Source organism: Ruditapes philippinarum, unplaced genomic scaffold, assembly GCF_026571515.1.
Source record: "Ruditapes philippinarum isolate M1 unplaced genomic scaffold, ASM2657151v2 ctg919_1_1_1_1, whole genome shotgun sequence".
NCBI classification, from domain to species: Eukaryota; Metazoa; Mollusca; class Bivalvia; order Venerida; family Veneridae; genus Ruditapes; species Ruditapes philippinarum.
The window spans coordinates 90813-117030 of NW_026860867.1; the positions used below are offsets into that span (position 1 = coordinate 90813).

At 31.6% G+C, this 26218-nt stretch overlaps 2 protein-coding genes and 1 long non-coding RNA gene across 3 annotated transcripts; all 3 read left to right on the forward strand.

Moving 5' to 3' along the window:
* Positions 1 to 6129: 6129 nt before the first annotated feature.
* Positions 6130 to 10687, forward strand: LOC132713631 (uncharacterized). Its single transcript, XR_009623472.1, has 3 exons — positions 6130 to 6611; positions 8325 to 8455; positions 10563 to 10687. It is a non-coding gene; the product is annotated as an uncharacterized LOC132713631 (long non-coding RNA).
* A 47-nt stretch (positions 10688 to 10734) lies between these two features.
* Positions 10735 to 14510, forward strand: LOC132713636 (uncharacterized). The gene is made up of 7 exons (XM_060696283.1): positions 10735 to 10747; positions 11008 to 11143; positions 11613 to 11790; positions 12254 to 12366; positions 12766 to 12890; positions 13392 to 13524; positions 13815 to 14510. Exons 1-7 carry the CDS (start codon positions 10735 to 10737, stop codon positions 14095 to 14097), a joined length of 981 nt encoding a protein of 326 aa, XP_060552266.1. The 3' UTR covers positions 14098 to 14510.
* Positions 14511 to 14731: 221 nt separating this feature from the next.
* Positions 14732 to 19485, forward strand: LOC132713624 (lysosomal proton-coupled steroid conjugate and bile acid symporter SLC46A3-like). Its single transcript, XM_060696273.1, has one exon. It carries the CDS (start codon positions 14906 to 14908, stop codon positions 16391 to 16393), a length of 1488 nt encoding a protein of 495 aa, XP_060552256.1. The 5' UTR covers positions 14732 to 14905; the 3' UTR covers positions 16394 to 19485.
* The last annotated feature ends 6733 nt before the right edge of the window (positions 19486 to 26218 follow it).

The following is a 26218-nucleotide window of genomic DNA, read 5'->3' on the forward strand; positions in this document are numbered from 1 at the left end:
TTTTCTTCTTTAAACAGTAGTTACAATACGCTACAAAGTAAGCGCGACAGAATATGGAACAAACTTGTCAATCAGCCGGCATAAAAATATACGTCTAATTCGCGTAATGATTTCTAAATTCGATGTCATTTGATTACTATGTTTTAATAATGTACTTTAATTTCAGGGCGGTCATTTCAGTAAATGAATTAACGACATTTTACATTTTACACGCATACCAAAAACGAGAAACAAGGACGCTTGCTCATGTGATTTTTTCCCGTTTATTGCATGTTTTCCTTCACATGTATGCGTGCGAGGTTTTTATGGAAGTATTTAGATTAATTGCTTATATCAAAGTAACATGTCTTACATAAACAGTTTGGATGACTTTACTGTATGAACTTCACTTCAGTATGGTCCATTGGGAGTTTTGATTCTAGCACATTTCACGTTGAAGATTGAATACCGCTAAACCGGTGCTTTGGGGCTCGAGGGAATTGCATTTATTATTATCTCTTATGAACAGACTAAATCAGGCCGACTTTGCAATTTTCATGTACTGTATTTTTTTTTTTTTGTAATTCTGTTATATAGTACTTGATGGAGTGACACCAGGCAAGTCCGTTGAAATCACCTTGAAATCACCTAGGCCATTATGTATATATTTAAAAAAAAACCCCAAAAACTTGTAAAATAATTCTGGACACTGTCAGGTGAAAATTTCATACTCAGTAATATTGAGTCGGTTCATTAGAGATACTTGAGGTAAAGCTTTAGGCTGAATTGGATTTTCTCAGTCTTAAAACAGTTCAACGACTGTTAATTAGGCGAGCTTGTTAAAAAATTGTTGTGTTTAGTTCTTTATGGTATATTTCTCGATTAAAATATTATTACTTTACTAATATAGTTAAAAGTTACATCAAAATGATGATTACTTTTATATGCACAGCGTCCGCGTAGTTGTTGCACGCTTTACCATGGTTTACACTAGCGTCTTTTTTCCCGCGCTTCAACGAAACAGGCAAAAGTTGTACATGTATAAGGTGGTACTATCTTAATTCTTATAGCCTATTTATATAATAAAACAATTATTGACTAGTTTACCTTTGAATATGGTGTGATATTCACCGGCAGATGACATATTGACCGAGGCAATAGGCCTTTATGCCGATGAAAATCACATAATATTCAATGGCACACTAGTCAATAATTGATTATTTAATCATTTTTAAAAATTCTTGTTTTTAGAACGTGTATGAAACATGTATAGCACACAATAAATCGTCATGCTTAATGCTTGTTAAGTATACACACCATCTTGTGGAGCCAAATAAGAACCACAATGATATTAACAGATCTGACGGGAAATTATTGCAAAAATGATAAAAAAAATGATACGGAATATCATGAATTTTACTTTTTTCATTTCTTTCAAGTAATAAAAAATAGTAAAAACATGATGAAGTTCAGACGGATCCAGATGAAGTCGAACATACATACGTACAGAGAGCAGACATTCACACAAACCAAAAAACAACTCACAAATTAATTCCTGTGGCGATATAAATTTATAGGATTTAAAGCAATCTATATCCAATTCTATAACAAATACATGCAACTTGTTATTGTTTCCAGTATACGCATATACTTCATTTCTCCCTATCACCTTGCCATGCACTAAACTCACATTAGGCTATTTCAATACTTAAACTTACATGTAACCTCTGACAATACTACTGTCTATTATAAATGAAAATATAGCAAGAATATGAGTAAATGAAAAGAATAGAAAAGACTCAAATGAAATCCACTGAGGTTCAAAACACCTAAAACTTTTGCACACAATTTATTTGTCCAGATCTGCATAAAAATTTAGGTACATCTCGAACAAGTATTAAAAGTCAAATACAAAAGAATGCATTACAACATATATATGTTAGTTTTATCACATAACCATGCCACTCTGCAAAAAAACGGGTGAATACATGTATAATATTTATCGTCACGCCATTTTCGTTCTAAAAACATTGCGTTAAAACGCGCTAAATATTAGCGATACACAGTTCTTTTTATGATAGATATAATTTATTGACGTATACATATTTGTACATAGTCATAATACAAAACACGTAATACATAAATCATAAGTCATGGTACGATCATATTGAAAACAAACAGTGTTAAACAAAAGTATATAATGAGAATGTTCTTAAATCCATATTTAAACAATACAAAGTTGGCATTACTCTTATTAAAAAGTTGCAAAAATGACTTTCATATATTTAATATGTTGTGAATCAACGATTAAAATTACATGATAAATACCATACTGTCGCTTTTTAATGAGCAAAATTATCATGCGCATACTGGTAAAAATAGTCTTTAAATGGTAATATTAATAAGGTCATATCGACGCTTAGTAGCAAAGATGATGTATTTAGCAAGTCCAATTAATTCGGATTTATTTTTTGACTTCAAAAGCTGCAAAAATTTAAACATACTCGGTCATCTGTAAAAATATGGCTTAATGAACTCCCTACGTAATGCAGTATAACAATTGCAAATGATAATAAAATGAAATTCATCCTCAATTTCTTGAAGATTACATAATTCACATTTTCTTCCAGAACGTGGATTTCTATTAGGACCATACTTTTCTGCCTCTATCTTTAATTTATGAGAAGATAATCTAATACGAGATAAATTTTGTCTGTAGGATTTAATGAATAAATTATCAAGATAAAATGCAGGTTCAAATTTGTCAATCAAATGTACATACAGATAAGACAAAAGTGGACTAGACTGAATGTCTGCGTTTACCTTTTGTATAAAACAATCAACTAATCTACGTTTGAATATTTCAACAAACTCTTTTGGGTTGTATTGCAATGGGTTGAGCCATACATCTGTGAATCCATATTCATTTAAAATAGAATGAACCTTAGCTGCCCAAGAGTTATATCCATTATCATGAAGACTTATTGATGAATAAAAAGCAGACTTTAAGATATTATTATTTGAATGAAGAATATGTAACCAGAATCTTATTATTTGGACATATCTTTGAACATAAAGAGGATATCGGCCTAACTCCGAATAAACTGCTGCAGTACATGTACTGTGTTTTACGCCTAACAATGACTTGCAGAATTTCAAGTGAATCCTTTCTATATCCTTAGATTTTGTAAAACCCCATATTGCACAAGAATAATTTAATGTTGAGGAAACAAATGCATCAAAGAGTTGGAGTGAAACGGAAGGGGTGACATCATATTTGTTAATATTACGAAGTAAAACGTTTTGGGCTTTCATAGCTTTTCCTATAGCATACTGATTATGAAGTTGAAAAGACCCCGTATAATTAAAGACTACACCCAAATAGTTGAAGTTATCAATAGTCTCTAATAAAGTATTATCGTATGACCATTTTTCATTTTCTCTGATGCTTCCCCTCTTCCTAAAAACCATTGTTTTAGTTGTATCTGTGTTGACCTCTAGGCCCCATTTATCACAATAAAGCTTTAAATTATTTAGATTCGATTGCAATTCTTCAATTGACTTTCCAAATATGACCATATCGTCGGCAAAAAGTAAAATAATCATACATATATCATAAAAAGTGAAACCCTTATCGTTATTATTATCATCATTCCTTAAGTATTGTTCCAGATCTTCCAGAAATAAAGCAAACAAAATCGGTGAATTATTTTGGCCCTGCCTTAGACCAATAGAAATATCAAAAAAGTCTGACAAAGTATTACAGTGCTTAACACAGGAAGACACCGAAGAGTACATATCTCTAAAAATCCTGATCAATTTACCATCTAGTCCGAGATTAAAATGTTTATACCAAAGAGCATTACGATAAATTGAATCGAAGGCTTTTTTAATGTCAATAAAACAACAATAAAGACGTGAATTTTGGGATAGTATTCGTTCCACTAAAGAGTGCAAAACAAAAATTGCATCAACGGTGCTTACACCTGAACGAAAACCGAATTGTGCGTCAGACTGTATATTGTTATCACGCGCCCAATTTTCAACCCGTTTTGTTAATACCTTTGTAAATAATTTACCAAAATTGCTAATTAATGTTATTCCTCTATAATTATTCGGTACCCTCTTATTTCCCTTTTTATATAATGGTACGATATAACCATAAGACCATACTTTTGGGAAATGACCGGAATTAAATATAGTGTTAAAACAGTCAGTGATATGACCGATAAGTATGTCGGACGTCTCAATGAAAAACTCATTTAATAAATTATCGGCAGGACATGGTGCCTTATTTCGCTTAAGATCTTTAATTGCCATTAGTATTTCATTAGACGTAATAGGCGTATTCAGGCATTCAAAAGATGGGTTATTTATATTAAAGTCTGTTTCAGAGATAAAACTTTCTACATCTTCTATACGTGTAGATCTTATATCATTGAACAAGCTAGAAAAATATTCACGAAATTCTTCAGGTTTTACATCGTTTGAACAATTTTCAGGTTTTGACTTAAAATGATTCCAAAATTGCTTTGGTTTTGATTTACGAAGTTCGCATAATTCGCGCGACTTTTTAGTCTTAAACACTCTTTTTTTCTTGCGCATTAAAAGTTTATAAGAACGTTTACGCTCAAAAAGTAATTGTCTGTTATCTATTGATTTGTTTCCATTAAATGAATTAAGCGCTAAAATATACAGTTTCTTTGATTCTACACACTCGCGATCAAACCACTCTTTATTACATGATGTAGAATGCATATTGCATGATATCCGCGAATGTTTAAAGTACGGTTCGGCCACTTCTTCAATCAACGAGGAAAAACCCTCAACTAAATTATCAATAGAAAGGCTCTCCGATGTACCGTTACTAAGTAGAAGTGCATTAAACTCGGGAAGCTTTGAAATGATATCACGTCTAAAGTTTATCTTGTGATCATCTGACCATTTATAAAATGTATACTCCGAGGTATTTTCATAATCATTTATATTTTGACTACTTATCAAAGAATTAATATCAATTTCAAAGAAGAGTGGTGCATGGTCACTGTATTCGTTAAACGGTAACAGTTGAAATGTATTAATCCGCTTAAAATCTTTATCATTCAAAACCAAATAGTCAATTGTACTACATGATCGTTGGTTAAAAAATGTGAACGAACTGGTATCACCAATTCTACCGTTAGCTATTCGCAATGATGTGGACTTACAAAAATTAAGCATACGAAATGTATGTGGTTAATAGAATATTTTATTCGTGCAAGTTCATTTCTACATCTATTATCCCCATTAAATAAAACATGACATCATGCTAGCTTGGAGCTATCGTGAGAAATGAATTCGTTATACAGCCTACATTCATTTAAAATCCTCTGTATAATAAATAAGGTTTTATTTAATACAGTATTTATTTTCATCGCGTGGTATGAAAATAAATATTAATGAGTGGTGGTATTTATGAAAAAAAAACAACTTGAATTTTCTGTTTAGTATATACATGTTTGTCTTTTTGACATTACAATTTGAAGGATTTTCGCTTAGATTTTGTATATTGGCTGAATTTAGAAGAAAGTAGTCCAACAAGACATCAGTGAAATACGGAAAATATGTTTCACTGCAGTGAAATATGTTTTTTTTTACAGTGGAAATGCGGAAATTGAACATTTTATTAAATTAATATTTTTCAATATTTCATTTATTAGTATAATAATAAATTACATTTGTTTTCAGAGCAATTTCCAAAAAATCTTATATCATCATGTAGTAAAGAGATACAAAATGTATTTAGATATCTTCATTTACGTTTTTTTAAATTCATTTTTGCATTTCATTACTTAAAGTCAAGCTAACGTTTTTTATAATTAAGCGTGTCCAAGAAGTAAACTGCTTGACACACCTGCTTGTTGAAACTAGGTTGAACTTATAAAAATCAGTTTAATTCTAAGCGTGCATTTATAATTTTTTACATGAATAGCAAAAAAATTCATTAGTTTTTCAAATGTTATGACACACGCTATGTTTCAAATCACGCAACCATATGAATCTTGATTTTAAGTTGATGAAGCAAATAAACATTTTAGTTTCCACAACAAAGATTACTTTACCTGGGAAGTTAAGTAGCGGTTGATGCACTACAAATGTGTGCATCTCGGGCAAGGATGAAAGAAGTAATTAAGGAGTTTTCCTTCATGATAAAGGTGTATTAAATGGGCAAATTCTTGACGTTGACAAAGACAACATCAATGTTACAACCATTTATCAACTCCCACAGTGAACTAAAAGGTCGCTTAAAATAAATGTATGTATACAACTTGTTATTTATAAAATGCGAGAAAGAATATATTTTTGCGGCCGTGACATATTATTTTGGTATTTTGATTTGTTTGGTCTGACTTTATCTTTTGATATTTCATTAATAATTTGCGGATTTGAAGCTTTTTATGATGTTTATATATTTTCATATTATCAACAGCTGAAAACGTGACGTAATTAAGTGATTTAGAAACATACTTATTGCTCACAAAATAATTGCGTTTTTGTTCATTTTTGTAAATTTTAGACAGATACCAAATTAGATTATTTAACGATATAAAACATGGAAAAACTAGCAATCGGTATTTATATATTGATGCTGCGTAAGTATATTTTTTCTGTTTTAATAATCAGATAATTGATTAATTTTAATATGTTGATAAATACGTATTATGTTAATTAATAAAATATAAAAATAACTGTACATGTTAAGTAATTAAATAAATAAATAATAAGAGGATATTTTTTCGTTTGAGTGAAATATGGAATATATTCTCACGAAACATGATATAATGCCACATATTTTCACGAGCCAGGACGGCGAGTGAAAATATGTGGCATTTTATCATGTTTCGTGAAAATATATCTTATTTTTCACGAAAAACGATAAAATAACCTTTTTATTTAATTTCATTATAAAAAAAATGGTTACGAACCCCCTTGCTTGCTACACAACTGCAATTGTACAGCGCGCAGTACATGTTTTTGATAATTGTCTTGTTTTGCACGCGATATTTAGCGCTACATTGTGACTTCACGTAAACCACTCTTTAAACGTCTGTACAGCGTTAATGACTGAATTAAAGATATTGGTGTTAGGATTTATTTTCTTAGTTAGACCATTTTATATCATTCTAGATAGTTTTCAAAACAAAATTCAACAAAAAGTTGTTTTGTATTTATCAGATTTTTCAAACAAAATGGCGAAAGAAGTCTCTTAAAATAAATATGACTTTGGCCTCCGCCCACTTTCAAAATTATATTTCGTATTTATTTTTAAAAAATATGAAATATTTTTGACTGATATAGCACCATATTTCATGGGTAAAATTAAATAATAAAGTATATTGTGTCATATGTATATGTAAACATACAAAACAATGGGCATACAATACATGAACTTACACCCGGCTTAATGGGCCTATAAGACACAAATAATATTAATAATTTGAAAACATGTAAGTTTGTCTAATTATTTTGTACAATTTTTGTCAAACCCCAAACAAAAGTTATTATGACCAAATAGCATAACACAACAAAGTTCAAAAACATACAAAAGCTCTTCTTGTCGATTTCCGAAATGATTTATTCTTCATGATAAAAGATTTGATATGGGATTTTAAAAGAAAAAAGGTATGCATCGTAAAAATCTTTAAAAATATGTTGCATAGAATTTTATAATGAAATTGATGAGGACGTGTTAATCAAAATCGGTTTGTTTGCATAAAGTTTCATAATATTGTTTTTATTTTGCCGTTTTATTTTATGAAAAACGCATTTCAATGTAACTTGAAAACATAATTTTATATATATTTTGATAACATATTTGAAACAAAAATTATGATTTGTAAAATAACATTGTACCATTAACGATATGGAGAATTGTTAATTTTATCTGTGTCTTAGATATGTCGTCACAGGAAAATCGTTTAACATGACACGATTTAATGGTAAAAATATTGTTTGCGTAAATAAAAAATAAATTCTATAGGCTTGGTTTATAAAGAATTCCCTTTAATTCGAGTGTGTAGGAAGCTATAAGCTTATGGACACACTTTCGAATCTGTTCCGGTTTTTTTCCTATATAATTGAACGATGCGTGTAAAATTTCCTGCTGAAGGAAACAACGGCGTGCCACTGATTGGGTTTGAACCCCACGCGATAAGCGATCTTTGATAAATATTCCGACGCACTCCATCATGCCGCCTCTCACTATAATCTTTTTGCTATAATAAACATACATAAATATTGAACAATTGAAATTGTGGCGAATTATCATTTATTATATCAGACACAAATTATCATTTTTATTGCAGACACCATCAGACTAAATGCAAGGGCCACCGATGATCGTTGTTCTATAGCCAAAGTTGAAGCAGCAAAACACGAATGTCATGACGTTTATGCTGGGGGACCACCATGGCGACTTTGACACTATATGTGAAAAGTGAGATATTCATAGCTGAACTGTTCTTTGTTCAGATATTGATTTCAATACTCTATTAGCTTAAAAATATTTTATATATAAATTGCTTTCTTGTTATCAATTTCGATTATTATTGATAATGGTTTCAGGAATATCTATTATAAAAGTTAAAAAAGTAATTCCTGTTAAATACAAATGCTATCTATCATATGGTATCACGCGATCATATTACCGTGTAAATACAGCATATAACGCCTCACTTTTCGCCTTGCTGTGATTTGCAACTACTTTTCTTAAACTTAAGACATTGAACCGAAACTAATGGCATTTATTTTGTAAAATCTCAGTACTCACTTTAATTATATTCTGCCACATGTATTGCTTCAGCAAATGTAACTATTTCACGGCAGAATATATATATTAAAACTAAGATGGTATGCCCAAAAGCACTGTTTTCGGCTACAGTAGATAAAGTTATAAAAAAAAATCGGCAATTTTTGTTAAACCTGGCCGAGTAAAAAACAAGTCCAAGACATGTTTCTATAATAAATTGATTATATTTGAAATTATACAGTTGACGTTGTATAAGTCAAACGTTAGTTATTTTACTTATTATATGTTTTTACCATTTTTACCATTTATTTGTTAACAAGATAAATGGCTTTTAAAGAATCTATTTTGGGTATTGATTCTAAATTCTGAAAAAAAAATATACTTGAATCCTTTCATTTAAAAATATACGTTGTTCCCTTTTTAAATGGTATGTTTAGAAAGGTGAATGTAAGGACCTCTTTTTGATAAAAAATGGTGTCAAAGTAAGGTTATGACACTTCCCGTAAATGAGTATTTCATAAGCCTGTCATTTTGATTTGGATACATGTATGACACCGGAATGCTTAGCCCCTAGCTATACTAACGATGAAATGAGCCGCGTCACGACATAACCACCGTAGTGGGTTTGCGACCAGCATGGATCCAGACCAGCCTGCGCATCCGCGCAGTCTGATCAGGATCCAATGCTGTTCGCTTACAAACCCTATTACAAGTAGAGAAACTGATAGCGAACAGCATGGATCCTGATCAGACTGCGCGGATGCGCAGGCTGGTCTGGATCCATGCTGGTCGCAAACGCACTATGTTGGTTTTATCATGACGCGGCTCAAATCTAGCTGGCACATTGAATCATGTAACCATGAATACGAAAGAGGAATTATTACATCTTTCTATTGCAGCAGTTGTTTATAGTATTTAAAGTAAGAAGGAAATTATTTAATAATATAAATTCTGTTCATTTGTAACATTTGAAATTTCAGTATCGCAAAGGAATTACCACATTTTTCTATTGCAGTGGTTTATAGTATTAAAATAAGATAAAAAATAAGTATAATCTCGTAATTTGAAATAAACACGAGGTGTCGAATCGCATCTTATAGGGTATGTTCTCTTTGTGGGCTGCATTTAACATTTAAGATAAAAGCAATGTGAACTTTTATGTAGATTTCTAATTACATATATAATTGTTTTACTACAAAGATGACACATGATGGCTAATTTTCAAGAAAAAAGGCATATGGTAAAGGACCTCACCTATATATACACCGGTTTTGAATCATAAGGTTTTTTTAATTAAATATACACAATATAAAGCTGTCACAGAAATATTTGACATAATGAATGTTTTAACATACATGTTGACCACATTTAACACGTGATATACTGTGTCATGTACTTATTAGGCGGAAGCTGAATAATAGTTTATATATTTCTTCATAGTGTAGCCAAACAAAATTAGTTAATATGTTCCGTAAAATGCAAAACCTTCCACGCTCGCAAACACCAAGTATCAATGAAAAAGCGAAGGGATAATGATGTGAATAATGTACATGTCTGTTTTCGTCTCTTAGTCCGCTGGCGACAACTAAAGCAACCTATGCGACCAGTACAATCCGATCATGGTTTGTACTGGTCGCATTTTAGACAGTACTTATTTTGAAATCACCGCTTTAGGAAAATATAGCTACCGAACTTTATATAAAAAGAAATAGGAAAGGTCTATTTTTATCTCTATGTAAAAAAACGGGTCTTACTCTTATCCTACGTTGAATAATGATAGTTTATGTTATTTCAGTGTTGAATGTTATCTTCAATGTCTAAAAGAAGCCATTGGCGACTGTAGTAATGAAATCCACCATTTTAAAGAGGACATCGAAGTTTATAAAGCACTTTACAGAGTAAGATGTTTAAATGCAACATGTAAGTTTGAAAGAAAATCCATAATTTTGTTCCGCCGTATGTTAAAAATGCCTGAAAAATGTATAACGAATACCTAAAAATACTTATTAGTACATTGTATTACTTTCTACCTATTTGATGTCTTTCTGATGAAGTCTTGCATTAATGTTTCATCTCAAATTGCACTGTTATTATATACTGTATTGGCCATAAATTGCAATCGTTTTTATGCTTGGCAAGTTCAATTTATTTCGCGGGTGTTCAATATTTTTTTTTGGAAATATGCAAATTGTTCGTTATAATTTAACAGGAGATAATTTAAAGAGCTATTTTTCTTTCAGTGACACGCCTGGCTGAAGAAAATTGCGACTTTAAAGTACCATGCGTTGATGAAACGTTCAATAAAGAACAGATAGATATGATGTTGGCGACGACTAACATGTCGCAAGAGTTAAAAACGAAACAAATTGAATGCAGGTAAACATTGTTTGCTTTTTTTGTCTGACATTCTTATATCGTTGATGAACATTGGGTTTCCATGTGTGCACCTAGGCAAATATCATCAAATACATTGTATTTGTGTTGAAAAGAATTTGACATTATGGCATAGATACGAATTAGAAGAAAGAACCGGTTTTCGCGAGTAATGTATTTAGTAATGAGGGAATCATTTAAAGCTTCCGGTACACAGTTATTGTTTTATATGAAAACAAGCATTTGTCGTTTAATTATTTAAGTATAAAATTCAAGAAATAAATATGTTATGGTATGATAAAATGAACATTTACTGAAAGTAAAACGTATATGCTTGAACTATCATATATATTCAATTGTTAATTGGGCTAAATAGTACTGTAGCAAATATATAGACATATATGTACATGCTAATTTATTACTCTTTAATACCGATTTTTTTAACTTAAAAAACTCATTCTTTATATTCTAGGTTGTCTGCAAGGTCGGTGTCTTGTATAACTGTGCAACATGACGCAAACTGCACGGCTGAGATGGCGGAACTTCAAACGACAATTGCAATTTTGAAGCACTCATTGTCACAGTGTAACATATCACAAGAAAATGCCTTATTTAAGAAATATGGCGGTGAAATCAAGTGTCAAAACCCCGTTAGTTTTATTTATTTTGAAAATTTTAATAACAGGTTTTAGTTTTATACGGATTTATTTGAGTTCGATTTAGTCAGAAGCTATAAGTTTTTTTTAAACACTCAAAAGTTCGTTCCTGGAACCAACCAGTATGAAGGTGTTTTGCTCAAAGAAACAACGGCTTGCCCCTGATGGGATTTCGACCCATGCTTTGCTGTTATGAAAGTTAGTTATAAGGATGTCTGCCCTTGAATTATGGTTAAACATTAACATACTTATCATCAGATCATGTCAAGCTCCTTTGTAAAATTAATCTTAAAGTTAATTTTATTTCAACATTTTTTCAGAACCATTGACATTAGTATGTACAACACTTCCTTAGACTAATTTTACAAATAACGAATGTTTCTTTTAAAGACCTAACTATAAAAAATAGACAATAAAACATTGAAATTTCATTATGTAAATTATAAATTCACTTCAGACAAATAGATGTTTTACATCAAGTGTGACGTCACGAATGTCGCAATGTAAGCCGATCACCATGACAACTTTTATGCAGCAAAACCAATCTGCAATTCAAGAAATATGTGATGAGTATGTATTTTCTTTGTGTGTAAGTGTGTATGTATGTGTGAGTGTGTGAGTGCATGTGTGTGATTTATTTTGTCAGGGTAAAGGGTAACTTTTAAATATGATAGTATCCTTCTGTTTATTGTGAAACGCCAATGTTTATTTAAGAAACAAACAGAATATAAACCTAACAGATGTGACACATATGTCATTTATAACAGCGTCAATTCGTTTATTTGAATACATTATTGCAATAAAGAAAAAATTATGAAACAGAACTTGGTGAAGTACATATTTTTTAAACTTAAGTTATTAAATTAAACACATATTTTTTTTTCAGAATTACTTCTTCAGTACAAATAAATTAGAGTTTATAGATAATTAACCGTTAATGAATTAATAAATGCACTTCTATTTTAAAAGTATTGAATGCACAAGCCAATGCTACACACAGGCTATTGGGGATTGTCATAAAGAGAACAAGTTTGTGATGATTGACCCTGAAACTATAAAAATATCCACCAGAGCAACATGCGACAATATTAACGGTAAATGTTTTTCATTTCTTCAGTTAAACCCTCCCGTACTTCTGTTGTCAACTTACTCTTAAATTTAAAATTCAATTACTTTATTGTGTTAATGGGTTAATATACGCGACCATTTTACAATTACTTTTACATTACAAACTTGTATACTATATATGAGCCGCGACGTGACAAAACCAACATAGTGCGTTTGTGACCAGCATGGGCGCAGTCTGATCAGGATTCATGCTGTCCGCTTACAAACCCTATTTCGAGTAGAGAAAGTGATAGCGAACAGCATGGATCCTGATCAGACTGCGCGGATGTTGGTTTTATAATGGCGTGGCTCATATATAGGCGATGGCAAACTACAATATCACACTATGACAAAGAACAACATGGAAAGTATTTATATACAGCTGTATACTCAAAAGATAAATGATAATACAGGTACCTTAACGCAGAAACTGATGTATATTAAATTTGTAAATAAAAATAATGATATGTCTTTGTAACTCATTGCAGTGTTCGCTTCCACGATTCAACACTGTAGAATGCGAGACACTTCATGCTTGCGTACATTAGCAAAATCTATGACGTCGGCACAGATGTACATACACGCGGAACAATTTTCCGAATACAAAAATCTTGTTTGTGGGTAAGGTTTATTAACTGTAACATGTTTGTTTCAAAGATGTTACTAATTCTGTTTTTACGTTACATATACTCGTGTATTTATCCGCTTTGAGTCACACTTAAAACTTGTTTCCACCTTCTGTTACTGGACGACAATAATATAATTAAGTACTGTAATTTACAATACATAAATGACATTCCTTTCCTCTTTTTGCTACATCGTATATTATATATATATATATATTATATGTTTCTTCATTTTGGAGTAAGATTTCATGCTGTCTTTAACATAAGATGTTTTTTTTTTTACAGAGCAACATCTAGATTTCGATCATGTATTTCCTTTGACGTCACTGAAAACTGCACGGAATCCATGGCTATTTTAGCAAAGAATCTGTACGAAGTCTGGCATAGTTATTCAGCATGCGGTCCAGTAGACAATATCATGTTTCAACAATATTCTGGAGAGCTGACCTGTGACAGTGGTGAAAAAAGTGAAGAAAGTAGGAATAGCGCCAAGTTTCAAACACCGTCTGTCGTGGTTGCTGTGATAAGCTTATTTCTGACTTTAGTCAAGTTTGTAACCCAGCGATAATTTCTATCACGGTATTGCCCAAAGGTTTTCACGGTATTGCCCAAAGGTTTTCATTTAAACCATTTGGAATTTGTTCCTCGCTCATATATGTAAGGTTGTTGCTAATTTTAAACGCACTAAAGTAGGTTGTATGTTACATTAAAACAAAGACCAATGGATGATTATTGCTCTTCTGAAAAACATTATTATACATATATCTTAAACATATGATTTCTTTTATCATATTTATTAATACATGTATACTGTTTGTTTGCAATTTATCAGTAGTTATATACATTTAGTTTAAAAAATAAATGTTCATGATATTCTGCTTGTACATATTTTATAATTTCAATAATGAACTGTAATAAAATTCCTTAATTAATACAATTCGTAGTTTTTAAATTATAGCAGTACTTATATGTATACACGCATCCTCTTACATAAAAAGCACTGCTTGAATGTTAAGCGAAAGTGCAATATAAAAAAAATGATGATTCACCGGTTATCTAAAATATGTACAATATCGGAATGAAAGTATGAAAAAAAACAACAAAAAAAGCAAACAAAAAAACATCGTGAAACAAATTGTACTCAGTGGAAAAAATATGTATTTTACAGGCATTAACAAAACATGTTTTTACAATATTATTTCTATTGCACTTTTGTATTTTCTCTAATGAAACCTCATTTTAATTAACATTTCATTGCGTGACATGTTTTCATACATGTATATATACATAGTATATACCTTTGAAATTTAAAGGGAAAACACAAGCAATTGTTCTATAGGATAAATCCAAACTTTAAAGTCATTTGGACGAAAAATATGCAACTTATATACATCGGGACGGTATTTTTTCTTTTCAAATCTGGGGAAATGTTATTGGACACCACCGTTAGACCGTATTTACTTAACGCTGTATGCAAGAAGCATTTATTCAACAATAATTCATTATGTCTGAATCTTCATAACTATCCAGACCACGAAGATAGTGTTCAAAAAGAAGCAAGCCTTTATTTCTTCATCTATCGCGTTGCTGCAAACGTTCCAGCCATTGTTACTGGTCTGTTCCTAGGAGCCTGGAGTGACAAAAATGGTCGCAGACTGCCGATGGTTTTCACGTGCATTGGATTGACATTATCTGTACCGTTTTATATAGGAAGTATGTATATCGGACACCCCACACTCGCAGTTTGGATCATACTTGCAGGTACTTTCTTTCAGGGACTTTCAGGGAAAGGTGGAGTTATAACAATGGCTGTCAACTGCTTTATAGCTGAAATATCAGATGCGAAGAATATTACAAAACACACTGGTATGTTATTTTCAATGAACTTCTTCGGAAATTGTTTTGGTGCCTTTTTGGCAGGAATTATCGGTTGGGACCTAGTCCCATATTTTACTGTCATTGGAATCAATGGTATTGCTGTCATAATCATACTAGTGTTTATCAAGGAGACCAAGCGTCCTTCGACTGGTAAATGTTCAAACTTTCATAAAATATCAAAAACTTGTGCAAATGGTGAAACGGATAACAATTCTGAAACAAAAACTAACCCAGATGACTGTGAATTAGACAAAACAGTTCAATCATACCGAACTTTCGAGGGATTAAAATTATACTCCGGCTTATTTACAAGAAAGAGGACAGGTTTTAACAATTTATATATCTTGATTCTTTTCTCTGTTATATTCTTAAGTACTTGTGACGTCACAGGAACTGTTGACGTTATGCTCCTATTCGTGAGTAGAAGTCCTTACAATTGGACAAAGTCGTTATACTCATATTTTGTTTCTTTTGATAACATTTTAATGGGCGAAGCACTATTTTTGACACTGCCATTCCTTTCAAAGATATTGAAATTATCCGATATAAAACTCGTTGTAATAGGATTATTTTGTAGGGTAATTCGGTACGTGTGCACAGGATTTAGCACCGTAACTTGGACTATGTTCGTCTATGACGTAATCGGATCTGGTGGTTCATTTATCATTTGTATAAGATCAATTTTAAGCAAAGTTATAGAAGAGGAGGAACTAGGAAAATTCTTTTCAATTTATTCTGTTACTGAAATTGCCGCAAAACTCATTGGATCTATAGTATATATGGGAATATACAGCGCAACTGTGTCTTTCTACCCGGGTATCGCCTTCTTTGTGATGGGACTCGTCAATCTAACAATGCTGATTGCAACTGTTGTAGTTCACAGACTCTTTAAGAAAGGACAACATGAAGAAGTGTTACCAATTATTGTAAAGGAAATCAAGATTAACAGAAATGGTGAAATACCCAATGTCAGGAGACAAAATTAAATACATTTTAGAAGTAGACCAATCATATGACTAATAAAGCGGATGAAATTATATAATTCACAAATATTTGATGCCTCGTCGGGCCCTTGTAGGTGATTTTCTTGTTGCTCTGTCTTCCTTTAGGACATTGAGTACTTTTGTTATGGTCATTGGGTTTACTTTTATATGTTTCTACATGATCATTTTAGTGTTTTACTTATTTAACCTTTTGTAACCATGACAACTGTTAGAATTTCACTTGGCGGGGATTCATTTTATTTACACTGTCTCGTTTATAGGAACATGGTGGGGCTAAGAGCGAGGTTTGGTGCACCATTAACCGGTTTAAACTCCCCAGCAGTCATTATTATGCTGCTGACCGTTCCAAGGCGGCGCCCCACTGTGTTCCTCAGATGTATGTCTATGTTGTTTCATACTGTTTTGGTGACACTTTTGCTTGTGTCCCTCCTTGTTGTTTTCTCGTCTACGGTAAGTATCTTCCCCATTGCCTCTAGTTTTTTTTTCTTTGATTAAACCCCCCTTCCCCCGGTCTCCTGTCCCCTTCCCATATTATTTTCTTTGAATTCCTAATCAGTTACAAATTATTTATCATTAAATGATTAACCTGTCCGTGCTCTGCCTTTGTCCTGTCCTGTTTTTGTTTGGGGTCCGCCTGGGCTCCTTGCCATTGGTTCTTGTTGCTGGGTCATATGGGGGTTGCGTTCACTGGACGCCGCCTTTCCTTGTTGATCTTGTTTATCATATTTTTTACCAATATCTATTTATTAACTGTTTTATACAGAATTGATTTAGGTAATAGAATTTGTTTCATTTCATTGCTTTGTTTATTCTTAAATCATCAGCTCATTTGTTTGCTTCTCCGTATCTAAACCTGATATGCCACAAGTCACACTATATTTATAGTAGCTTCTGCTGAATAATGTCACTCTCTTCAAATGTAAAGAACTGTCAATCGAGCTTGCTAGCTATTTGCATACAAGGGCTTTGCGAGTGTTAATCATAGGGTATGATCTTAGGCGATAACGATGATATCTTTGATGATGATGATGATGATGTATCATCATCATAATAATGAAAACGGACATAATGATTGTGATAAAAATGTAGAATAACAGAATCATGTACTCGCTCCTGTAAAAATGAATCAGGGAGTAATTATAATGTATATTGTCGGTAAAGTCACCGTCGTAAGATTGTAAAACTACCGCTAAACGCCCCGTACTGTTGTTATCGTCCCTCGCGAGCTTTTCGCTAAAAAGTGCCCAAATAACGGTAAGGATTTGCATTTAAAGTAACTGTTTCTTCTTGCCGAAATTCCGGTTATAGATTTGCAGTTAATTGATACTAAGTGGATTGAATAATAAATACACGAAAAGGTTTTCAGACTTTTCATATGCATCTGCTGTAGTAAATGTTATCATCTACGACATTTAATTTGAATAAAATAATTTAGCCTGACATTTGCTCTTTTGTTAGCAAATAGTTTGTTTTTAAATTCTTATCGCAATGCACTATGAAATGAGTACGGTCATATAGGGATTTATACATACAACGCACTAGTATAAATGTTGGTTCATAGTCTATCATTAAAGATATAAAAGTTTGTGTAAGGTAGATTAAATCAGATTAAAATGAAAGAACTTAATCGTACTCTTGTTGCTATTATATTAAAAGACGGTTGATTCTGTACTTTTAGACTAATATGCTAATATGCACTATTACACTGAGAGATATGTGTTTTTTTTATTATACCGAACCAACATTTAATTACTCTGAGAGCCGCCGTTCATCATCGATTGCGACCAGGGGAGAGAACTAGAACATTACGTTTTCTTAAGTATATATAAACTACTCGCCCCTGGGAAATATTGCCAAAAATAAAATTGAGCGGGTGATACTCAGTTTTAGGATGATAGATCGAAATAACAGCATGTGAGGTCCGTTTACATATTTATATATACAATGTATATATGTAACAAAGTAAAGAGTTTACGTGAGTTATAATAAAAAATATTGCTGAAGGGCTTGTTGGTCCTTTAAGTAGGAATTATCTATCACCTTGGTAAAATCTTGAACAGTCATCAGCAGATTCATCCTCGTAGCCCTCGCTATTCGCCATGAACGGAAATGCTGTGTTGACTTATTAGCTGGCCGACAAGAACCGTCCCCTGGCAAGATTTGTCTGGGACAAATAAAAGTTATCTCCCGGCCACTCCTCACAAACAGCTGCCCGATAGTCGGCGATATGTAATAAAGCAGTATTATTTTATTTTCTTTCTTCTTCAGTATTGCAAAAGAAAAATGCATTGCAATCAGTGTTAAGTATTTAATTATTTCAGTCTTATCTATACATTTTACTCATATACATCACAAAGATAAAAATCATAACACACATTTTCTGACCATATGTAATTACAAAAGAATGTTAAAGGGGGACAACTTCAAAGCCATATTGCAGTATTTAGTAAATCTGCACCGCAGATTTGTCTCTCTTAAAGACACACACTCATCCATTAAGAGACAAAGTATTTTAAATGTACGTTGTTTAATATTCAGAATATTCATATCGACCTGTTTGTTATAAATATAATAAAATAATGCCTTGTATCATTGTTTGGGGACCTTTCTGTTGTCAGAGTTAAATCGTATACATATACATGCACAGTGCAGGTATTAGTTACCCGCGCACCAGAACATGCCCATTGATTGGCTCATTTTTGCTGGGGTTTACTTATTGTGACCGCAGGGATAGGGAAAGCGACAGAAATATCATATTCGGATGCTCGTTTTAATTAAATTTTTCCCGGGGTTTCATATTGTGACAACAGGAAACGTGTTTTTATGTTTGAGTATGATACAAAAGAGAAAGAACATCAAAACACTCGGCAATCTGATTTAAGGTAGAACGCGACACTTTGCGAACTTTCGAGTAGCGTCTTGAAAATTGGCATGCAGAAAGTTGACCATATTTCTGATTTGATTCCGTTGATTTTATTCCAATAGTTTCAGCCAATTTTTGTACACATGACGTCAAAGTTGACCATCAAAGCCCATTTTTTAACATAACATCGTTGCGTATCCTTGACAACTGTTACGGGTATTTCAACGTCATTTGCGGACAAAATATCTTAAATCCTACAGCATTCGACAGAAATTATCATTTCCTTTAAGCTGATATAAAATTTATTGTTTTACGCCGAGAAATGTATGAGAAATGGAAAGAAAATTGTCAGTTTTGTGTAAAATTTGACGTTCAGTTTAGCCGCAATTTTCATAAATTTTATATCAGCTTAAAAGAAAAAATAATTTCCGTCGAATGCTGTAGAATTTAAGATATTTTGTCCGCCAATGGCGTTGAAATACCCGTAACAGTTGTCAAGGATACGCAACGACGTCATGTTCAAAAAAATAAAATAATGCAATATACAACATATTTTTTTCTGATTAATCAGTAATCCATTGAAAAACATAAGATATAATGTATATAAATCATTATCATTTGTGTGAAATGCACTGAAATAATGTTGCTTATTTACAAAATAATGGTATAATCTGGTTTTAGTGACATGTCAGTTATGGATACATTTTGGCTCTCATTTAAATATTCGACCCAATTTGGTCCTGTTCATGTAGGCTAGGTAGTTTAGCCAAATATAAGATCCAACCGCGAACAAATTCCTTCAGAAAAGATTTTGCATATTTCTCATCTAATTTATATGTGTTGCTACAGGAAAAAAGTCCTAAAATAATCGAAGTATAAAATTAAAAAAATGTCGTATATTGAGATCATGTGAGTTTTCAATTAGAAAAATCTGTAATAACTTAAAAAAAACAACAGTTACTCTACGCAAATATGTCATTAACACATTAATACACAAACAAGTTTTATTTAATCTAAAACACTTAAACAAAAAGTCATTAAATTTAACACATTCGGAACACTGCATAATTTATACATGATTATCATTCAGACTGTTATAAAACATTACCTCAACCACTTATGATAAAATCATTTTGTTTTACTTTAAGTCAGATTCCATTTAATATTCTTATAATTTAGCTCTATCAAGAAACGTAGTTGTATGAATCTTTCTAAATTGATATTCATGTAATTTAATATTTCAGTGCATTTCACACAAATGATAATGATTTACATGTAAATACATTTTATTTTATGCTTTTCAGTTGATTACTGATTTATCCGAGAAAATTAAATTTGATAATTTCACAGTGAAAATTATCAAAATATAATTTCACACTTTTCAATGACGATACTACTTTTTTAAAATTTTCCCCATGTGGTACCTCAATTTTATTTTTGCTTTCAATTTTGACATTCTTAGAGCTGTTTAGAGAAAAGAAAAAGCTGAAATTGATAAATAACTACAATTTCAAAGGTAATAAAAAGAAGAAACCTTATTTCAATTCATTTAAATTTGCAATCACCAGATATCGTCTCTAATTCTTTTGTCTGAAAAAAAAAAAAAAAAACAAAAAAAAAAAAAACAAAAAAAGCAAAAAAAAAAACAAAAAAAAACAGAATTCCTTCCACATGCAAAACTGCTCTTGAAGACATTTGGTCATATTTAAGTATCCTACGAGCAAAAACTGCCTAATGCAATATGAAAACTTGAGAGAAGCAATATCAGACATCAGCCCGAAGAATAAGTAAAAACCGAGCGTTCGTTAGGCCGGTTTCAACAATTTCATATGTTTCAATTTCTTAGCCACGTTTTGAATGTTTACACATCTGTCAACACTTATTTATTGTCTTTAACAATCCTCAAATAAGTTTTCTTTCTTATAAAAAGATGTATGACTAACAAATCCCATGATATTCCTCTGAATCAAATACATTTTTTTCCTCCCGTGAAATACACAACTTTTAAAAATGGCGGCTGCCTATTTTACTAAAGCCAGGTCTAATATAAATTCGCCGTAAGTAACAGAAATATTGTAAGATGGTGTGAATTTTTCTCTTACTTGTAAACAAGCGATCATTCATACCTTTTTAATAAAATAAATATCATCATTGCCATTTTACGTTGATTGTCGAACTTATTTTTTAGCTCAAGACTTCTTGTACTCGACTTAAATGACGCTACCAGTGGGGAAAACAGATATAAACATTAAAATTAATATTAAGGAAATTTCATTTAAACTCGTTTATAGCATAAAAAAGAAAATATGTTTGTTTGTTGTGTAAGATGTAATTTCATTTCATCTCGTGAACAACTCTTTGAAATAAGTCAAATTAAACATTTTGGAAAAATCCCGCGATTTTCGTGATTTTGATCTTTTGTAGAAAAGAAAAAAAATTACCTAACTTGCGCTTAAACATTCCTTTTAAATTCTTAGTAAAATGTATGGTTATTTCTGTGTCATTTTAGATAACTGTACAAATGAAAAAGTAGTTTTAAAGAAAAGAAAACAAAGTAAACATTGAGTAAAAGATAGACTCTCATTCTTCATTCAAAATTGTGGATAAAATCGCGAAATTGTATGACACCTTTTGTCATTTGCATAATCGATTGGTTGGTAGTCAATTATATTTATCTACTAACATATTTTTTTCCATAAAATTTATACAGCAGAATATAAAAATGACTAAAATTGCTCACTTTTGCTTTTGGAATTGAAGTAACTTCAGATATGTCATCGAAAATATAAAAATGTGACGTCACCGGAAGCGCATAACAAGTATGGTGTAATTAAAAAGATACATTTTAATATCGATTTTTCAAAACTTTATGATCTTATTTTCAGGTTTCTGCAAAGAAATGTTTTGACGACTTTTTTTCTCAAAATGTAGATAATGTTTGTCATTTATTTAATCGTGAAAACATTTGTGAAGGTATTAGTTTTACCATATTTTTTATTATGATTGGTCTAGTGTAGTTTACGAGAACGAAATATGGAGTTTATAACTAATGTTTAGAAAAGTCACATAAGCTTAATGTTTAGGTGGTCGTATTATCCGCAATAACACAGTCCGTTAAAGGGTTGTCTAATATACGAGAGGTATGTTGTTCCAGACTTACTGTTGCCATTCTTTTAGACCTTTGTACCTTTATCTTTATGTTTCTGCAGTCTATTTTAATGGAAATGGCAAAATGCATTCAAAATTATCTAGTGGATATGAAACAATTCATAAACACTATTTTATCTCGTTTTGTATTGTATTTTACGGCATAGAAAATACATTTATTGATTAAAATCCGAACAAATTTTAAATGTAAATTTTTAAACCATGTTATCTTTTTTTACCAAATAAGTGCAAAATATGTTAAAAACGAAAAACGTAAAAAACAATCATAGCTACAATAATGTTGATTATATGAATAAGAAAAGAGCATGGACCTAAGTGGTCTCGATCTGACAAAAGATAGACTATCCCATAGTTTATGAGTCATAACGCTCAGTGCACATCTCACGAAACTTGCCAACAAAAATATATCGGAGATTAATATATTGTGTGCATTGACCGTGTAATCAGTATGCATTTGACAGGTATATATAACATAAGATAACCAAGTTAAAGTATGTCATAGTATTGAATGCTACGTCAACTGTAGTATATTTCACATTAAGAACTGTATTAAAACCAGATATATCTGGTTTTAATACAGTTTTTAATGTGAAATATATATCCAATAAATGTCATCTTACATGTCACGTGATATACTATATTACACAATGAAATATTTCATAAATAAGAATAAAATTATCCTGTTTATCTTTATTTGAAAGATATTAAAAGCTTTACTAAAACATAAAAAGTATTGAATTCAGTTGAGGTTGTGGAAGTCATTAAACTGCAAAAAACAGCTTAATTTTAAAGTAAGTATTATATATGAGCATTGGTCTAAAATGGAAGGTATGAAATACGATGAATCATGACAAAAGCAACATAATGGGTTTGCGACCAGCATGGATCCAGACCAGCCTGCGCATCCGCGCAGTCTGATCAGGATCCATGCTGTTCGCTTACAAACCCTATTACAAGTAGAGAAACTGATAGCGAACAGCATGGATCCTGATCAGACTGCGCGGATGCAAACCCATTATGTCGGTTTTGTCGTGACACGACTCAATTACGTTGATAGTTTCTAGTATTAAAACATAATAACAAACCACGAAAAAATATAGTACACGGAAATTGTTGGCAAGTGTGAGATACATGATCCAATATTAAAAATATTAATAAATAAAGCAGATAATGAAGTATTCTAGAACAAAATATTATAATTCATCAGATAAATGGTCATTCTAATTAGCACATTATTTTTTAAATCAGCTTTTTCAAAAAAAATCCAAATGATAGATTTCTTTGAAATACGAATTTGCCCACTGTAGATCAATCGACATTGAAAATAGTTAAGAAAGTTTGAATTCATATGTTACACTTTCACATTCTGTTATTAATTTGATGCTATTTCTTACTTGCATATTTCATGACAGGTATTTTCACATTTCTAAACATAGAAAGAACTAGTTAAAGATTTTGCTGGTTATAGAGACTTTTTATAGTGGCCGTAATCTTTATCACTTAAATGGTCCAAGATTTGTATAATTATACAGAACAATCAAGCACTATTAATTGACAATTTACATATTAAACAGAGTCGTGAATTCTTTGAAATTTTCATACGCCTAATTCAAGCAACGTCATATCCAAATTTGGAATGGAAAAATCTTTGGTCTTTAAATTAAAACATCTAAAACAAATTCGTATGCTGTTTAATTCAGTCTATTAGTCAATGAACGTGCATGGGGAACACATCCTTATACTTTGGTTTACTGTATTCAAACTTTTTGTTTTAAAGTGTGAAATATACATTTACTGCAAATATTATTCTTATTTTTTTCGAAATTCCTTTATTAAAAAAAATATGTTGGTATATTTTCTAAAAGCAAGTGGTGCATGTCTGAAATCGTTGCTGCATAAAATTTTGTTTCGGAACACTTAGTTTAATCTGTTTTATACATGTAAATATGTATGTTAAAAAACACAGATATTATATGTTACAACTCCTTTGAGAATCGACCATAGGATTATGGAAACTATATTATTTTATTGTTAATAGTTTTTTTTTATAAAACGTTTATATTAGTTAAATTTGTTCACCTTTTTTGTCGGAATAACCTTATTGGGAAATACATTTTACATGTGATTAACTTTAATGCATTTTACAGGCAGACTCATTCATCTGGAATAAACTCCATTTTATTGACCAATTCATTATGTGCAATATTTAAGTGTATGTATATCACTTTGCATTTGAATGTATATGAATAAATCACTTTGACACAAAAGCCAGGACAACTTGCAATTGTTCTAACTACAGAACATATTTTAATCTACAATTTAAATCAGATAAAAAGGACAATATGCAACTGATTTTCATCGGAACGATTTTATTTCTTTTCAAATCTGGGATAATGTTATTAGACACCACCGTAAGACCGTATTTACTAGACGCTGTATGCAAGATGCATTTATATGGAAATGAAACACTATGCTTGAATCTTCATAATTATCCAGATCATGAAGACAGTGTTCAAAAGGAAGCAAGCATTTATTTCTTCATCTATCGGATCGCCGCCAACATTCCAGCCTTTGTAACGGGTCCGATTCTAGGTGCCTGGAGTGACAATAATGGTCGCAGATTGCCAATGATATTTTCGTGCATTGGATTGACATTATCGGTACCGTTTTATATAGGTAGTATGTATATTGGACACCCGACACTCGCAGTATGGATCATAATTGCAGGAACTTTATTTCAGGGACTTTCAGGGAAAGGTGCAGTTATTTCAATGGCTGTTAACTGCTTTGTAGCTGAAATATCAGATGATACGAATATAACAAAACATACCGGCATGTTATCTTCAATGAACTTCTTCGGAAATTGCTTCGGTGCCTTTTTGGCAGGAATTATCGGGTGGAAATTAGTTCCATATCTAACTGTCATTGGAATTAATTGTGTTGCTGTCTTTATCATACTAGGTTTCATCAAGGAGACCAAGCATCGGTCGAAAGGCAAGATGTCCGACTTTTCCGAAATTTCAAAGAGTTGTGACTCAATCAGCAAATCTGCAACAAAAAATGTCCTTATTGACTGTAACGCAAACAAAAATCCCCTCATATACGGGACTTTCGAGAGATTAAAATCGTATTTCGACGTATTTACAAGAAAAAGAACAGGTTTCATAAACCTTTGTATCATTATTCTTTTGTCTATTATATTCGTAAGTGGTTGTGACGTCACTGGAAATACTGACGTACTGCTTCTGTTTGTGAGTAGAAGTCCTTACAATTGGGAAAATTCTTTATACTCATATTTTGTGTCTTTTCATAACATCTCACTAGGGGTATCACTATTGTTAATTCTCCCTTTCCTATCAAAGATATTGAAACTATCTGATATATATCTTGTAATGATAGGATTATTGTGTAGGGTAATTCGATACGCGTGCTCAGGATTTAGCACCGAAACATGGACTATATTCGTCTATGACGTAATCGGTTCTGGTGGTTCATTCATAATTTGCATCAGATCAATTGTGAGCAAAATCATAGAAGAAGATGAACTAGGGAAATTCTTTGCAATTTATTCTATTATTGAAATTGCTGCAAAACTCATTGGATCTATAGCATACCTGGGACTATACAGAGCAACTGTGTCTCTTTACCCGGGCATCACCTTCTTTGTGATGGGAATGATAAATTTTGCTATGCTTATAGCAACTGTTGTAGTATCTAGATTATTCAAAAGAGGACAAAATAAAGAAGTAACACTAATTTCCTTCATTAAACTGTCT

Excerpts from the sequence above, each read along its gene's own strand:
- LOC132713636 (XM_060696283.1), top strand. Across the intron at positions 11,791-12,253 it reads AAATCAAGTGTCAAAACCCC|ACAAATAGATGTTTTACATC; the intron begins GTTAGTTTTATT and ends AATTCACTTCAG. Across the intron at positions 13,525-13,814 it reads TACAAAAATCTTGTTTGTGG|AGCAACATCTAGATTTCGAT; the intron begins GTAAGGTTTATT and ends TTTTTTTTACAG.
- LOC132713624 (XM_060696273.1), top strand. The coding sequence starts at position 14,906 with ATGCAACTTATATACATCGGGACGGTATTTTTTCTTTTCAAATCTGGG.